This window comes from Medicago sativa, chromosome 4 (assembly GCF_051527215.1).
Source record: "Medicago sativa cultivar Bolivia chromosome 4, Bolivia_mono, whole genome shotgun sequence".
Classification (NCBI taxonomy): Eukaryota; Viridiplantae; Streptophyta; class Magnoliopsida; order Fabales; family Fabaceae; genus Medicago; species Medicago sativa.
The window spans coordinates 18,905,272-18,924,494 of NC_140752.1; the positions used below are offsets into that span (position 1 = coordinate 18,905,272).

The 19,223-nt window shown below is 33.0% G+C and overlaps 1 protein-coding gene across 1 annotated transcript; it reads right to left on the reverse strand.

The window, feature by feature from the left end:
* Positions 1-1,123: 1,123 nt before the first annotated feature.
* On the reverse strand, positions 1,124-14,962 carry LOC146926955 (sterol 3-beta-glucosyltransferase UGT80A2-like). Its single transcript, XM_085700390.1, has 15 exons — positions 14,897-14,962; positions 14,596-14,858; positions 12,722-12,903; positions 12,057-12,293; positions 11,264-11,375; positions 10,673-10,843; positions 6,416-6,479; positions 6,205-6,262; positions 5,937-6,114; positions 4,536-4,666; positions 3,016-3,118; positions 2,864-2,940; positions 2,648-2,695; positions 2,415-2,564; positions 1,124-1,561 (listed from the first exon to the last, which is right to left on the reverse strand). Exons 2-15 carry the CDS (start codon positions 14,783-14,785, stop codon positions 1,391-1,393), a joined length of 1,872 nt encoding a protein of 623 aa, XP_085556516.1. The 5' UTR covers positions 14,786-14,858; positions 14,897-14,962; the 3' UTR covers positions 1,124-1,390.
* Positions 14,963-19,223: the final 4,261 nt, after the last annotated feature.

Sequence of the window (19,223 nt, forward strand, 5' to 3'; positions counted from 1 at the left end):
TTAATTTCAATGGTGCTTACCATTGTCTCTACATACCCAAAAGAAAGTGTGGCCCTGCTAATTACTATTACATCATAAATTTACCAAAACTTAATCGAAATTCACCAAGACTAAATAGAAAAACTTTTCGCATATTTGTACTACATTATTACCCTTTTCACATGTAACTTGCAAAACAATTATTATTATTTAACAGACATGCTAAAAACGATGAAGATGAGGATCAATTACGTAATTATCACTTCATATGTCCCATTGTTCACAACCCGTTGTATGCGAAAGTGAATGGAAACAGAGGCTTCCACCACATCTCAATCAAAGGTAGAGAAAAGGGTCATTATCACACCACCAAACACGAGCAAATGATTAACTAATTGTCCAAAGTGGGGTATCACTAGCAACATATGAAGTAGATGTTTTGGAGAACATGAGATATGTTTCTATGGACAGCTTCAATTTGAAGTATCGATGCAACATAATTGAAGTATCGATGCAACATAATTATGTAGTCACACCTTCATATCAAAATGACGTTGCTACATCATTACTGTCACAAAGGTATGTGTATCAAATACCTGAGCTTTGACTTCAGCAAGTTTATTAACTTCCTACGTTCTACACAATACTGCACACGCTCCTTCAACTTTGGTCTACAACATACAAGTACTTACACAACATGAAGGAACAATGCAAAGCACTAAGACTTGGCGAACTATCGATTCTGAAATTTTCTGAATTGAGTTAGATATGCGGTTCTTTTTACAGTTTCTCTGCGTCCTATGGACCAAATAGAACGGCTGATTCTCGGTCTGATCAGTCAAACTAGTCAGTCCAGTCAAATTTGATAACCTTGAGTCCTTGACCTAAACAAGTGGTGACTGATATTAGATAGTTCATCCAAGTGCTATGTTATTTTATATAGCAAGTAATTACTTATGGGTCTTGCTAACCGATGCCCCCAGTACTTGTTTTGGTTGCTTAATCAATGCCCCAGGGGCACTCTTTGGCATTCTCCATTATTTATAAGATCTTTCTAACTCATCACTAGTGTGACTTGATTTTTATCCAATAGTATTATCTTGAATTTTTATACCTAAACTAAACCAACTTGGCATACACTTAATTATAATCAACAAAAGGGATTAGACCACATGTATCTGGTCATGGTGAAAAAATGATACATTTGTGTAGTGCAAAACAGAAAAGAACAAAAGCATTACACAGGTACAGGGGAATCAATTACAGACACAACAGAAAATTTACACACATATTGAAGCTCAAGTTAAATTGAAGCATGCACAGAAAATTGCAATCACATGACAGCACGGAAATATAGATTGGAATGTACAGAGATTGAAAAACGGTGGCGGTCTGACCAGCTTGCACTGGATCAGGAATGACCAAAACATCTAGCTATATTAGAGAAACAACTAGATGGAGATGGCTCTGTGTTAGTCTCGGGTTTCTTCTGAGGAAGCTGCTTAAAAAATGCTTTCACAGCTCCAGTTACCCCATCCTCATTTTCCATAGCTTTGGCAAGTTCAATTGCATGCTCCTTTACCTAGAAGTATAATGACCAGTTAAATGTAATATTTATGTTTATTCAGAGCGCACCAAACAGAACCAAGAAAGAATGCAACCAAAACTGAGATTGGTTTACACCTAAAATTTTGAGGCCACACAGTGTAAATATAAAACCTATCTAAATACATCAGCCCATCCAGCAAATATAAACCAAATAATAAGTTTCAAACATAGAATTCAATGTTAATTGATCTTGTATAACTAATGGTCCAATTATCGCAGCTTCAACAAGTTTGTGACACAGTAACATCCGAAAAGCAGTTTGCCTTTGTAGAAAATCTACTGCAAGCTAGAAAGGTAAAGTGACAACAGGGAGTGGCTACATTATGTTAAAGTACTTTTGTTGGAAAATTTCGATGCTGATTTGTCATGGGTCTGTCTGTCCACTCTCAATTGGAGTATTTTTAGGGCATGTGGTTTCCTGTTCAGCCTTGTTTTACCCAAATTTGTCGGAAGTCTTTGGATTAGGTGTTTTCCTCCATGGCCAACGAGAAAGACTACGTATATCCAACTTAAAGCTGCCCAACCAGCCTCTAACCCGGCTATTATTGCCTAATGCCCATAGAATATATGTATAGCTTACACGTATATTTGTTTTGGATCATAAAAAAATACATGAGATGAAATTCAGTAGTTCGGAGTAATTTTCTCATAAGCTTGTTGTATATAAGGGAAACACTTCATTTATTTAATAACATGCACTAATAATTTGCAAATCAACAGTCACATCACACCAGAAATTTATCCTCCGAATCTACTTCTGAAAGAAGCAATCCCGTTTCATTTGGCTGATACACATAAAATTTTAAGGAAATTAAATTTTTATTTACCTTGGGATCTAGCATAAAATTTATGGCATCAATCAACTTAGGAAGCGAAAACTCGTCAACTGGGATAGGTGGAGGGCCGACTCCTCTATCATGTACTCTCTCACCCCAAAAGGGTTGATCACCAAAAAAAGGAACTATGGTCGTTGGGCACTGCCACAAAAAATATAAGTTATTAAAAATAAAACCAAACGATATCATATTTACTAGGGATTCAAAAAGGTATTATTTCTTACAGCAGCTTTCAGCCCTGCAGCTGTTGTTCCTGCTCCTCCATGATGCACCTACAAAAAATGCAAAAAAAAAATAAGAATTTTTATTGCTAAATAATTGAAAAGAAAAACTTAAATAAATTAGTAGTTTGATAGAATTATGACTTTGTCGTTATCTTCAAATGTGATTTAAACCTTTAAAAAATAATGAACTAAGAGTATTGAACTAGATGATCTTACCACTGCTTTACATTGTAAAAATAGCCAATCATGGGGAACATTATCCAACAAGTATATAGAGTCCTTTGGTTCTGTCACTGGGAAAACAAATTGTTAAAGAAACAAAACTAATAAACAACTCAAACGAAAGCATGAAGAAGCAGTATCCTTACAGTCCCCAAGACCTCCCCATCCTTTATTGATGATGCCTCTCTGTCCCGTGGTTTCCAGTGCTTCTACAATTATTTGTGTCATCTTTTTTGGATCTTGAACAGGCTGTAACGGAAATGAGTTAAGTATATATAAAGAGAGGGAGGGGGGCATGTGATTATAAAGTACAGAGAAATTATTTGTTATGTAGGAAAAGAAATTGTGCAAGAGATATACAAAAGCAAGGAGAGGATAATCCTCGACAAGAAAACTACAATAACGACAACCAAGGCTTCGGATACATGGATCAAATTCGCCATAATGTTCTATCATATTTCGATCAAACTCATTAATCCCTAGATCTTTCTTAATAGTTTCTCTTATAGTTTCTCTTAATTCGCCAGAAACTATGACAATCAAAAACTATGACAACCTTATAATCATAAAACAACAACTTATGAAGAAATGGCCATGGTTGTGAATCCAAATCCATATAAGTGATTTATAAATGGATATTGTTTGGTCGGTCAGAATATTCGACCATGCACACCCCTAGCAACAACGTCATTTCAGCTACGCTTATGTTATTCTCGTGTTGGTTCTTCACTCCCAACACTCCGTACCATATAAAAGTGTCGGTCTTCCAGCTGCCCGAGAGTTGGGACAAAAAAACTACAACAGCAACAATCAAGCTTTATCCCATTAAGTGGGGAGCCAAACGCCAAAGAGATGTGAGGATCTTTATTCCTTCCCGTAATAATCCTAAAACATCTAAACATCCTGAAAAATCCAAGCATTCTCCTCCAACAAAAAGGACCACAAAATTGTGAACTTAGCACATTTCCACAGAATCTTAACCTCTTTATTTACAGAAAAGTCTCCAGGTAGTCAGGACAAACCCGATATAGCCCATCAACAACTAACAGACTTGCACAAGCAATTAGCAAGCTAACAATGAAAAGTAGGTGTATTACGGATTAAGAATGGCTGCTTTAAGTCTGCATCAAGTATCTTTAAGTTAATAAAATTTAGACATTAAAAATGTCCAACTTTGGGTGAAGCAATCTGCCCATGATTGGTTTGGAACAGTGTTATCAATCCCCAATAGGGGTTGTAGCAACTGTCCCTGAAAACGCTATAGTGGGAACTGGGAAGCCTACTATACCAAAATGTGTATAAATTCATATACTTTATAGTGTAAATTATATAACTAACCAAAAATGACGGAAAAAGGGAGAAAGTGAGAAAAGAGTAGCCCTAGAACTGCTTTGGTGTTTTTAAATTGCAAAATTCCTAAAATACCCCAACCAAAAAGCCATGATGATTACTTATTCTTAAGGGCTTTTTGGAATTTGCGACCCCATTCTAAGTTGTGCCCGCTACGCCAAACCCACTCTACTATTGTCTATCCTGTGGTGGCCAGGGCCGATAAAGCCTATAGCATGCTATTGACTACACTGGTTTGGAAGGTTCCTACATCTATCATTAACACAAAAAAATCACGTGGACAAGATACATGCATGATGCAAATAAATACACCCACCAGGCTACCAAACCCAATGTAAATCGGCTTGTCACCATCTTCAAGCCATTTTACAAGGGACTCGGGAGGTTCATAATTTGATGCTAGATCAAGAAAGCAAAACCCTACTACATCAATTTTCGGTCCCCAATCTGCAAATAAAAAAATAAATTTAATTTTTAGTAGAATGTTCTGAATAATTGTAATGAAAATATACAAGAGACTGCACATTTTTAGACAAGAGAGAATCCCTTAAAAAACTAATAACAATGAAGGGAATGAATAACTAATATTTACAATAATAAATATTCCCCCCAAGCTGAAGTATATGCATTATATGCATCCAACTTGTTAAATATATAGTTGATATGAGGTCCTCATAGATTAGTGATTATGAATACTGAATAATACATTTCAAGTTATGAATAATGTACAACCAGTCAACCACTAATGAGTTTATATAGGCTATTCTGACCTAATGGGCCTGACTAATGAACTAATGGGCTAAAATCTCTACTAACAAACCTTGAGACACAAACACAGTAATGATCGACCAAAACAGCAGCAAAAAAAATGTTCTGGAATGCATTATAGACATTAAAAACAAATCCCACAACAAGAAATCTCCAACACACTTCCGAAACTTGGGACCCAAATTCTAGATAGAATAGGTCACCGCTATCGGGCCACTAGAGTCACTCTTCAGATGTCAAGTCCTAGACGTGGGTTAAATCTCATATCTTTTGAGATAAGGTCTGAACATAAGTTTACAAGTGGGGTAATCCTCACCTTACAAGCTAGTTTTGTAGGATCGAGTTAGCCCAACCCAAACTCTATTAATATTCAATACTACACATCCGAAGCATAGACAAATTTTAATGGAATAATAAGGACTGCAACACACACCCTCACACTCAAGACTGAACCTCTTAAGCATGGAGAAATGTGGGTAGCGCCAATCTTTATATGCCACGGGGAATGATTAACATGAGATTGACCCAATACAAATCGAGGATAGACTCTAATATCAACTTAGATTTTGAGTATAACTCAACAAAACCAGATTATAAAGGTGAAGGTTGTTCAAGCCATATAAGTTGTAAACACTGATGAGGGTATGCACACAAGATCTGCATAAAAGATGAAACTAAGATACAAAGGAAACTAACTATACAGATAGAACATAATAGAAAGTATTCATCTAAATATATGGTACTTTCCAACAGATATAAATAATTTATTAAGCACTATTTTCATTAGTCACAAAGACCACTTAAAAATAGTGATGTTCACGAAAGCACAAAGCATATATTACAAAAATCATGTGATGTCACTCCCAAAATTATAAAAACAGCAATGAGTGAACTTAATGTATCAATGACTACAAATACAAAGTATGAACATTAGGATCAAAGTAACCACCTTTTGGTTTAGGAACAAGATGAGGACTCCATATATATGCATGAGGAATGTCATTTTCAAAACCTTGTGAGCCACTTAAATATGTGACTGGTCGTAGCTTCAACTTTTTCTTCCGAAGATCATTAATCATGTCTCGTATTCCAAGCCAAATTAACGAGTCGACTATTTGATATGAAAGCTGAACAGTTATGAATGATCAATATTAAATCAAATATGGTTGCAAAAAATTAGCTGGATGATAAGAACCAGATTTAATTAATGAACTGACCCTATAACCAGCTTGTTGCTTTACACGAGACAAAGGATGTGGAAAGTCAGCTGTTGGCCTGGGTGAAAAAGATAAAATACATACAATGAATCACAAGGGGAACTATAAGAAATAACCAATTTTAAAAGAACCAAAAGAAAAATTAGTAAACAAAAGACTTAAGGAAAACATGAAGGAAAAAAAATACAATAATATCACCTAGATTACTTACGTCCATGGCATTGTGAAAAAAATATGAATTGGAATTTGTAAGGCCTCTGCGACATGGGTATGCCCTATTTTAAGTATTTAACAGTGTCAGTAGCAAAAACAATGGTATGAATTACAGAGTAGTATCTTCCAATATCATCATAAAAGTAGAAAAAATAGGACTAGCCAGCAAGAAATGTGAAGGAGATTAAGATCCTAATATGAGAAATGAGAAATGAGAAAACAATATTAAGTGATAGAGAAATGAGAAAACATTATATCATGTACGAATATGTTAAGAGAAGTAGTTTGAACTTTGAACTAGATTAAGATCCGAATTATCTGATTTAAATTGTAGTGTTGCATCTTAGATTTCTTAGAATTTTGTGTCCCGAATTCTAGCAGATTAGTTAGTCTTTCCTATCCAACTCTACATGGTAACAAAGCCCGTGCTTTGATCTAGCAACTGTTAGGCAGAATAACCCCAAACCCGTCGACAAGACAACAACGACCATTGCAGTACTTTTCAGGGAAACCAGCCAGAACCTTCATCGTCTTTTGTTGAGGCCCTATTTCAAATATTCAGCCTGCAACTCATCATTTACAATCCCACTGTAAAGACTTATGTACTGGATGATAGGGGAAATTTATGGTATCTGACTGGACACACCACAACCTTGAAACAACGATCATGCCATGCAAAAACTGTACTTCGCCATGGCCCTTCTTCTTAGTACCAAACTGAATTCGGACTCCATGAATAGTTTAATTGTACATCAACCGATCACATGATAGATTGTCCTAAATTAGTCCTTATGCAAGTAACAGCAAAACTGAAATTGCATATGGCCCAGTCTCAGCAATGGCGTTCTGTCCCATATTCCAATGATTAACACTGCATAATGTCCTTAGGGTGTATTTTATACGCATAGGACAGTAAAAGCACAACAACATAGAACAAACTCTTGAGTTATTGGATGACTCCCTCCCTCGCTGAGTCTAATCTGCCGAGCATATCAATCTGTCTACTACACAAGTTTTGACATCTATTCAAGTGTTTCAAGGCATTTATCTAAAGGGATGACAAAAGTAGTGTTAATTCTGCATATGGATCACATGACGCTTATAGGAGATTTCAAAGAGATAAACAAGTTAAATAAAACATTCTCCATAGATTCCCATAAGATATGTTTGGGTAGAGAAGTTGCAAAATATTTTTTAGATTAGGATCTGAAATATCTAATTCAGATGAAATAATTCTGTTTTTATCGCTTACGGTATAGGCTTAGAATAGTTTAACCAAGTGATAGAATTGTAACTAACTGTGATGAGTCAGCACAGTTAGGTGAAGGCTATAAATAGCTTCTTCTCCTATTCTATGTAATCAAGATTCATTTGATAATCATCAATACAATAACAGAAAACAGTTACAGATCTAAACTCTCTCTCTTTTATCTTTTCATAATAATCTCTTATTTTTTTTATTGGCTAGTATTTTCTTAACCAACTCTGCCTAAATATTTCATCCGTCGTTGTATATATATGTGTGTGTGTGTGTATTTCATCCTTTTATTGGTTAGTGAAGTTTTATTCTAACCAACTCTTCTCCAAAATTTAAAAATGAGTACATACATACATACATACATACATACATATATATATATATATATATATATATATATATAGAGAGAGAGAGAGAGAGAGAGAGAGAGGGGATATTTTGACTCCAAGAGTAAGTGTAATAACTTACTCCAAAGAGAGAGAGAGAGAGAGAGAGAGAGAGAGAGAGGGGATATTTTGACTCCAAGAGTAAGTGTAATAACTTACTCCAAATCTTGACCTTTAATTTCAATATTGATTAATGGCTTAGATTAATTGATATGGTAGGCTTTAATTTCATTTTCTATTGTAGTCAACACTTATCACCACAAAATAACAAAACAATAAATGTCTTTTAATTGATTGATTTTTTTTTCCTTCTCCCATTACTTTTTTTGTTTTCACGCTAAAAAATTTCCTTCAAAAGGAAAAGATTTTTTATTTTTTTTGGTTCAATAGCCTAGTGGCTAGATAGATCACACACTTTTAAAGTGTGGAGATGTGGGGAATCCGGGGTTCGAACCCCGGCCCCTGCAAACATTGTCCCTGGTAGCTACCAACTGAGCTACACTTATGGGACAAGGAAAGGATATTTCTATTCCTTAAAAAAAATATTCACTTATTCTATATAATTAAAGTAATTCAAGATTTTAAAATTTTAATAAGACGATGGTAAAATAAGCACCAAATTTTTTATTTGACCAAAAAAAAAAATTCTTTCTTTATTTTTTTTTATGCTAAAAAAATTGCATATATTTTTTTAAAAACAATCGTAAAATATAAAGAATTGCATATTTGTTCTTCTCCCTTTACTATTTTTTGAAAGACATATTTTATTTGGTTTCTTGATTATAATCCGGATCTTTTCTTATATTTTTTTTAAACACAAATTTTTGTACTAATCGTCTTTTTATTTTCATGACAGATTAGTACAAAAATTTGTGTTGACAAAAAATATAAGAAAAGATAAGGATTATAATGAAGAACCCAAATAAAATATGTCTTTTAAAAAATAGTAAAGGGAGAAGAATAAATATGCAATTCTTTAAATTTTACAATTGTTTTCTTTGAAAAAAATATGCAATTTTTCTAGCGTAAAAAAAAAAAGTAATGGGAGAAGAAAAAAAATTGTGGTCAAATAACAAATTTGGTGCTTATTTTACAATCATGTTTTTAAAATTTTAAAATCTTGAATTACTTTAAGCATATAGAATGAGTGATTTTTTTTTTTTTGAAGGAATAGAAATACCCTTTCCTTGGAATAAAAATTGCATATATTTTTGAAGGAATTTTTTTAGCGTGAAAACAAAATAAGTAATGGGAGAACAACAAAAAAAAAATCAATCCATTAATAGACATTTATTGCTTTGTTATTTTGTGGTGACAAGTGTTGACTACTATAGAAAATAAAATTAAAGTCTACCATATCAATTAATCTAAGCCATTAATCAATATTGGAATTAAAGGTCAAGATTTGGAGTAAGTTATTATACTTACTCTTGGAGTCAAAATATCCCCCCTCCTCTGAAGCCCCGATACTCCAAAAATGGTGAAGTATCGTATCCGACACGTATCCGATACCGATACGCCCCGATACGTCCCGATACGCGTATCGGAAAAGTATCGGGCAATTAATATTTATTTTTTTGAAAAACAATGACCGATACGTGTCGGATACGTCCCAATACGCGTATCGGAGAAGTATCGGGCAGTTCTTATTTATTTTTTGAAGGAAAAAATGACCGATACGTGTCGGATGCGACTAACTTGTACTCCAACACAACTTACTTATACTCCGACACCTATACTTCTGTCTTACATATTTCCTTTAAAAAAATAAAATAAAATAAAATAATAAGAAATAAAACTACAAGTCTGGCAGCACTATCAAAATCATATTGTCTCTTCTAACCTAAAAAAATAGGGTTTCTCGTCACCACATAGCAATAGCTATTCTCTCTTCTAACCATTACCACTGATTGAATTCTACTCTGTTTCTCTTCTCTCTAATGTTATGTTTCTTCTGCTGTTTGTTTTCGATATAAATTAGTGTTAACTGTTAAGTAGTCAACATTAGACAAAGATGTTCTTTTTTTTTTATAGTACTTATGATGTTCTCTTTGGATGGTACTAATGATGTTTAGCTATATTCTATCTAATTTGTGCGGAAAAAATATGTAATTGTCACTTGTTTTGATCATTTTCATTAATTTGAATGTTTGTTTATTATCATTTTTAGTTATGTTTATACATTGTGCACTTATACTATTAATTTTAAATTTAATTTTTTAATAACGTATCGAGGCTGTATCGTATCGGGAATTTTGAAAATTTTCCCGCATCGCCGTATCGGTATCGTGTCAGGTATCGGGGCTTCATAGCCCCCCTCATATACATATACATATACATATACATATATATATATATATATATTACACACACACACACAAGTGTACATACAGTATATGTGTGTGTGTGTATGCATATCCGTAAGTGTGCATACAGTATATATGTGTGTGTGCGCTTGTGTTTGTGTGCTGAACAGCCTTAATACTTGAATATAGCTGCCCCAACGCCACGGTCGCATTGGCTTTTCAATTGCACATAAATCGTTACTAAATAAAAATGCAAAAATTAAACCAACCATATTATAAAAAATGTAAGTAACAAGAAAGCATACCATATGCTGGGGGATTGGCCATGATTGCATCTGCTTTAAAGGGGACACCCGAATCAATATCAGGTTCTTTACATGCAGGAAGCAGAGAGTTAATAATTTCTTTCATTTGATTTCTCTGAACAGGTATCTCAGAGGGTCCCGATGGCAGAAAGCCCTTATTTTTAACCATATCTGCAAAAGCATAAAAATCATATTAGATAAAAACAGTTTATCCATATCATTTGATTTGAGTAAAATCATATTACGTAGTTGTAGGGAGGACAGTTATATTCATGATCTGAACTTGGTAAACAGTTTATCCATGACACACAGCACATTTTTAAGTGATTTAATATATATTCCCAACTATTTTCAATAACTTATTGGCTAAGAATGTGCAGATGAAAAGTAACCCACATATTTAATTGCTTAACCACTGGAGTTAATATTTCTAACCACAAAAATTTGTGCTTGCAAAATTTCTTATCCTACCATTTTCCCAAACAAAAACACATTGGATAGTATTATTGGAGAGAAAGAAAGTAAGAAATCATGCATTAAATCCAATCAAACACTAGAAGAAGAAACTGCAGTTGGGTACGTAGTACATACATCCAGCAAGGACTTTTGGATCGCCCCCTAACGGATAAAACTCCAACCCAGCTGTCAAAACAAACTCCTTAAAATTTGAATGAGTTGCTAATCTAACACGATGGCCATAATCCTGCGCGTAAATGTGAATAAGGACCTCAATTTTGTTAACAATAATAACATAAAAGTAATTATTAACATTAACATAACTTAGTATTTAATATCATATGTTTTTGTCAGAGGATAACTAAATAAAAAAATGTATTCATTCAATAAAAATTCAACTAAAGATGGGAAGCTCCAAGCTAACTTAAAATACAGCAGAAAATACAAGTTTGTAGCGTCTCTTTCTCTTCATTAGTTTATAAGTTTGAAGGAGAGCATTTTTCAAAAGAGAAAAGAACACAACTATAAATATACTGTAAAGGGTCGACTCTCCAAAAAGCATCAAAGTTATTCGTTAAGAGTTTTTTTTTAACAAGATTATTACGTTACGAGTTATGAATTCTTCTATATCTAAAATGCAAAATTCCAACTATTGGACTAATTGGGATTCAAATGTGAATGATGTACATGCTCACCCTGTTCTAATAGAAGCAACAAGGATCAAAATCACATCTAAGAAATGAAAAGAGATATACATAACAGGTATACATAAGAAATGAAAATTTTATACTTAAGAAAATGTCAACACATAAAATCACTCTTATTGTTACCATAAAGACCATACATCACATTCCCATGAACCAACAACTAGCAGCACATGAAGGACGAAAAGAGATATTTGGACAATAAAATGCCACCATTACTATACCTGTAAGCGTTTTCCTATTGCAACAAATGGTTGTACATCTCCTCGTGTACCAACAATAAGCATCACTATATTCAATGGAGGGATGTAATCAAGGTCTGTTGCACCATGTGAATCATCAATAACATTATTTACATGTTTGGATCCAGCACCAAGAGCATCAGGTTCAACATCTATGGGAACGTCAAATTCTACAGTTCCGTCGTCTTTTACGGTAGCTATTCTGTTCAACAATCTAAGCTGCATGTGATTAAAAACAACAATAAAGATGGTGATGATGGTCAGTAGAAACAAAAAAAGTAAAAGAAAATAAGTTATGGTGTAATATAATAATTTAACAAAAGCTATGGTGATAAAACTTTGAGTGGGAAAATAAATAAATTATGATATGGTGAGAGTACAATTCAATATTTTTTCTGTCTGTTCAGCATTTTTAGTCATAGGTTTGATTGTAATCTTCCCACACCTCATTTTCCCAACCACATCTCTCCATCCAAACATAACAAGAGAATTTTTTATTTCAATTGGGGAACAAAACATTCTAAATTACCAACATACATACAAATATTTAACACTTTTAGGAAATCAATGCCACCATATAGACATGTTTCCACAGACATAAGGGGAAAACAAAAGGCTAAGAAACATCATAGATGACAATAGCATACCTTTTCCTGTACAGGAATTTTGTTATTAAAAATTTGTGCTGCATCCTCAGGCCTTAGATGTCTCTGCCGCTCTGTTTTTGACCTTTCCAACTTAAACTTACTTGGACTTGACTCTATTTTATCTCCATGGGATACATCTACTGGCAATGTGGTAACTTTGGACAACCCCGTGCTCGGAATGCCTAAATACAGGCAGAAAACAAAACCATCATAGTTAGAGCTAAAATTGAGCAATGAAATCGAACAAAACAGTGATATCAAATATAATATTCAGAGAGAAGAGATGAATTATATTAAAATTCTAAGGGAACATGGCATGATCAATTTTACTAAATTAATAGGGTTTCACTTTTGGATATACAGAGACATTGACAAGCTTTCCTCAGCTAATGAGTTTTTCATATGTCTCTGCCTCTGGTTTCTCTTAAATAAATTTATTTCTTCATGGAGAGAGCAGGAGAACATGAATTAGTGTAGCAGCACTAACCAGCTTATGTTGCAGAAGAAATGTCAAGATCATAGGAGCATGTTCAAGAACGAAATTAATTAGGTACTTCTCTAATAAAGCATCAAAATGCATTGATACCACTGAAGCAAATAATAATATTAAAATGAGTAAATGCTTATATAACCATTGAACATGTTTATACATGATAATGGAAGTGATACAAATATCAAATCGTGATAGCTGAATGAGACTGTCTCTGCAGTTTGTTTCTAATACAGCTTAATGTCTGCCTTGACCATTTTGGTGGACATGCAAATTTTCCTTGGTGTCTTTTTTCTTATTTTGATGGAAGTTCATCTATTATATATAAAAAAACTTGGGTTGGGATACTCGAAATGAAGATTATTTAATTCAAGTATTAAGTTTAACATAGATTCTTACTAACAAAATCTCTCTTAACAGTTGTACTATCCTCCAAGAATTCACTTCACCTTAATGATAAATCCACCTAATAAGAGACTACCGTTTTTTTTACAATGGCAAGTAGCATAATTTTCTCTCTAATGATCATATTTCTAATCCTGTATTGACTTATGTAATCACTCATCCATCATAACACTCATATCTATGAGAACGGGTTAGTGCCCGCCCAATGTAAAATTACTTTACACTGTCAACGCATATTCTATTTCCTCTTTAAAGAAATTATATATAATGAAGCGTCATAGAAAAAGCAGACAAACAGACACATTAGTGCCTGCCTAGCGCCGTCATTCTTCCAAAATTAATTATGTAAAATATAATCCTCTGTCCTGGAAACAGCCTCTTGTGTAAAAACAGGGTAAGGCTGCGTACAATACACCAAATGGTGGGACCCCTTCCCGGACCCTGCATATGTGGGAGCTTCAGTGCACCGGGTTGCCCTTTTATAATCCTCTGTCCCGCAATACATGATACATTTGCTTATTTAACGGTTTCTTTCTTTCACTTATAATTTACGGCTAAATTATAAGTGAAAGAAAGAAACTGTTAATTTTACCAAATTAATTTTATAAATATCGGTATATACATCATTGGTATAAATAAGTGAAAGTAATTAAATTGAAATTGATACATGATATATTAACATTACACTATAAATAAATTGAAAGTGACATTCATTTGTGACACTTCAAAATTTATCTTGTGGTCCATATTTTTTCACGTCATTAACAAAAAAAAAAACGCATAAATTAAAACCAAAACCAAAAAGTAAAAACAAAATCATATCAAAGTAAGAACGAAAAACACTTCAACTTTCAATTCAAATTCAACACTTCTTTCTCTAAGTCAATTAACTAATCACAAATTCAATATAACTAAATCGAACAATTCATATGTGTGTATGTGTGTGGAGAGAGAGAGAGAGAGAGAGAGAGGTAGAAACCTGATTTTGAGGAACTACTTTCACCGTTAATAGCAGAAACTCCATTGGAAACAGAATCAGTACTATCCACAACTTCCTTGGTGGTGCTTCCGTTTCCGGTACCTACTTCACGCTCAACTTTAACCGATCGATCGCTTGAAGAAGACGAACTTGAAGAAGAACGCCGGCGATTCTGCGGCAATTCCGCCATTTCCGCCGTCGTGTACGACGCGCGCGAGATTCCGGTGAATGTGACCTAGATTCGTTGCACGGTTATAGGGGAAAGAGAGAGAGAGAGAGAGAGAGAGAGAGAGAGAGAGAGAGAGAGAGAGAAATTGAATCGAAAAAATGAAAAAGTGTTGGAATTGTTTGTGGGGGTGAAGAAGGTGCTAATATTCGATGTGGTGCGGTCGCTTTATTGATTAGTTGTAAGAATCAAGTCGAACCGATAATTATTTATTGGACCGGATCAGATATGTTTTTAATCTTTACATTTTGCGCATTTTTGAAGAATAGTTATTATATTTTATTAAATGTTTTTAAAATCCTTAAAATAATAAGGATTATTCTTCAAAGTCATGCAAAATGTAGGGACAAAAAACATATATAACCCTAAAATAATTGGGATTCACTAACTGTCATATTAGCATTCCGTTAGAGAATTAACAGCATGGACTAATTTTGATAACGGAAATAAAATATGATTATTTTAAAAACATTTAATGAAATGCAGTGATTATTCTTCAAATGTGCGCAAAATGTAAGGATAAAAAACATATTTAACCCTTTTTTTAAGACAATGATGATACCCCTAACTAAACTCCAGAATACAAATTAGTGTGTAAATCAAATAAGGGTCTGTTTGGATTAGCTTATTTTAGGGTTTATATAAAACAGCTTATGCAAATAAATAAGTTTTTATGTATTATTTATAAGTTTTTAAGGTTGTTTATGAAAAAAAAATGTTTATTAAGATACAGTTTTCGTTAGTCATAGCTTATAAATTAAAATAAATACTTATTTATTTATTTAAGCTATTTTTCATAAACTCAATCCAAACGGTGCCTAAATACTTATTGTTTTGACAAACCAAATAAATTCTTTTTTTTAAGAAACGTCAAATAATTCTTAGATTGTAAATATTTTAAAAAAAATCTTTAACTTTATTAAACAATAAGTAACAAGTTTGTTTCTAAATTTAATCATTTATTATCAATTATATCATTTAATATCATTTAATTTGTTTTGACAACTTATTCCCTCGAGTCATTATTATTAACAAATATTTCAGCCGTCTCAAATTATAAATTGTTTAGAGAAAAATATGTACTAAATTATATAAGTCGTTTGACGATTATAATTAATGTTATTTTTTCTCTTAAACTCTTAGGCTTTGTTTGCGAGTTTGGAGGGAAAGGGAGGGGAAGGTTTGGGAAAAATGAAATGAGCAAGTAGAAGAAATAGAAGAAAATAGGAGGGGAGGGCTTTAGGGGGTTAACTTTCTTCATAATACTAAACACTCCTCGTTTAGGGAACTAAAAAGTTTATTTGGAGAATGGTTTTTGAGGATTTTATAGGGTTTATATGAATTCTTCAAATTTAATCTATGTTATTATATTATTTTTAAAATTAAAAATATAGTAATCATATGCATAAATTTATCATTCTCTAAAAAACTACTCTTTAAAATTTTTTGAAAGATTTCTTCATTTTCCCTCATATCTTCTACCCCATAAAGCCTTCTCTTCCCCTCCCCTCCAAACTCGCAAACAAAAACCTTAGTTATTTATAATCTCTCTTCTATCAATCCTTGGTTTATTTTTCTCATACAATAAATGAAGGATAATTTTATAAAACAACTCATTATTTATCTCTCTCATACAAAATTAATTACATTTCTTAATTTGTGAGAAATTAGTAAAATGACTTAAAATTTAGGGTGATGGAGTATTTCTTTTTGGTGCATTGTTTATTTGATCAGTATATTTAACTACTTATTATCAATTTAGTCTCTAACATTCTTTCAAAAAATTAATGTAAGTAAAATTTGACGGATCCAAAGACTTTTTGAAATATTTATAAGGTCAAATACCTCTCGAAGTCTTTTAAATCAGTTGTTTATAACAAATTAATCTTTTAAGTTTTTTTGGTACACATTGATCTTTTAAGTTTTTTGTTACAAATTGGTTTTTTAAGTCATAGAATATTTACATTGTTATCCATTTTTTCAGTAAACTTCGTTCAAAAATGCTTATGACCATTTAACATCAAGGTGGTAGGTTCATAAATGCTTATGAGACCATGCATGGTTACTTGCACACATTTTCTTCTTGTTTTTTAATTCAAGCCTAATTTCACATGTAAATAATTCATCAATAATATTATAAATTAAGTAATTGATTAATTTTATTTCAAATAAAGGTTGACGCGGTGAATTTGAGCATACCAACTTAACATTAAACATTATTTAAAAAAAAAAACTTAACATTAAACATTTACATAAACACATTTTCACTTAATTTAGACATCAATTTAACATGGGTTAATTATGTTTTTGGTCCCTACGAAATTGCGACCTTGTAAGTTTAGTCCTTACTTAATTTTAATAGCATTTTTAATCCCTACAAAAAAAAATTTACTTATAATTTTAGTCCCTGCTAAAATAAATTTTGTTTAATTATCCTTAAACTCATAAATTTTTTAACGATTCTTTTTATACAAGTTTAGAACACTATGAAAGGTTTATTTACTAAAATCTATAATTTTTTAACATGAAATAAATTAAATATGAATTTTTTAAAACGACAAAAGTTTAAGATATAAGTAACAAAAATATGGACGTAGAAATCAAATTTTTACGATACTTTTTTCGGAGGACCTTTTAATAACGTTTTTAACACGCCTGTAAAAAATTGTTGAAAAACTTAAGAGTTTAAGCATAAATTAAACAAATTTGGATTGAGTAAGGACTAATATTGAGTGCATAAATTTTTTGTAGGGATTAAAAATGCTATTAAAATTAAGTAAGGACTAAACTTACAAGGTCGCAATTTTGTAGGGACCAAAAACATAATTAACCCATTTAACATTAAAGGATCAAATTTGCAACAAAAAGAAAACTTAAAAACTAACTTATTATAAACATCCTACTTAAAGGATCGCATATGATATTTGATCTATTTATAATCTCATAGATCTATTTGATATCAATTTAGCTATAATATATTTTCTGAAGAAGTAATATGTAATATCCCGCTTATCAGTAACGGAATATTACCCATCAGACGCGTCAGAGGACAAATATTCATGGAAATTTCTATTAATGGCATAAGTCATGTATGAACTAGATATCAGAGATTAAGTGTTACAGAACGTCAAGTACGACGAAAGATATTAATGAGTAATATCAGTCAAGCATGAGTTATGTATCAGAGTCAGGTAAACACGACTGAGACGAAGGGCATTTAAGTAAACTCGCACAAGGGAGTATATAAGCGATTTTGGGGAAAAATATCTCATTTCCCACTTCACTTTCTCTCTCTAGGTTTGAGAGAAAGAATTGTTCTCTCCCTTCTCTCTAGCCAAGCCACTCTCCCTCTCTACCATAATCTTTCAAAACTTCCAAACACATGGGATTAGTGATCAAGCATGAATTAAAGAAGCTTTGTGAGCAAGAAACATCAAGAAGGAGAAGTTGAGCATGATTAGAGGAACTTGGAAGTTAGGGTTTGAGCTTGAGCAAGATGGATCAAAGCTTGTTAGGTGCTGCAATCATCATGTGAGTTCTTAGATAGAACCCACCTTTGGGATTATGTGTTTGATTTTGCAAGAAAAACATGTATTATGTTAATTTTAGGAAAAATGAGAATTTTATACCCTTGCCTTGATCTTGCTTGGTACATGTTAATATTGCTATGAAAGTTGTTTTAGAAAGTATATATATGTTGCTGGATGTTTTGGTGCATTGCAGGAACCATTAGAATGAGTTTTGGGTCAAAAATTGGAAATTTGGTACCACAGACCCGAAGAACTACGCTATTAGCGAAATCTACGCTAATAGCGAAATTCTCCAGGCAGGCCACGCCCCAGGTGCGCTAATAGCGCAGGCCTCTGACCTTGCCAATATGATTTTGGCCTGTTGGCCCATTTTAGGGTCGGTGGTGCATTCCGAAGACTTTCTTTCGATGTTTTACAACTTTATAACCCCAAAACAACATCTAGGCAATGCACATAACATCGAACGATTCTTGAAAAGAAAATCATGGCAATCTTAACATGAATGGCAAGAGTGATTCAAGAGAGTTTAGCCGAGTTACTCGGGTAGCAAAGAACTAGGCATGGGATGAAAATAGAGCCTTGACATAGCTTGTCAAGAACTAGAATAGTTAGTAAAGAATAGAATGTTAGGCATGAGTGGAATGCTTGACTAGAGGCGAAGAGATATAGGGTATTCTCTTCGTATAGAAACTAGAGAGCCATACGAGTATGGCAAGACGTGAATTGATTAGACATCTCTTCACATAGCAAGTTAAACAAGCATATAGTTTACCTCTAGTTGGATCGTATAGGCATCCGAGGTAAAAGAGATAGCTAGCATAGATTTAATACTCATGTATATATATAGACCAGGACTTTAAAGTTAAGGTGCC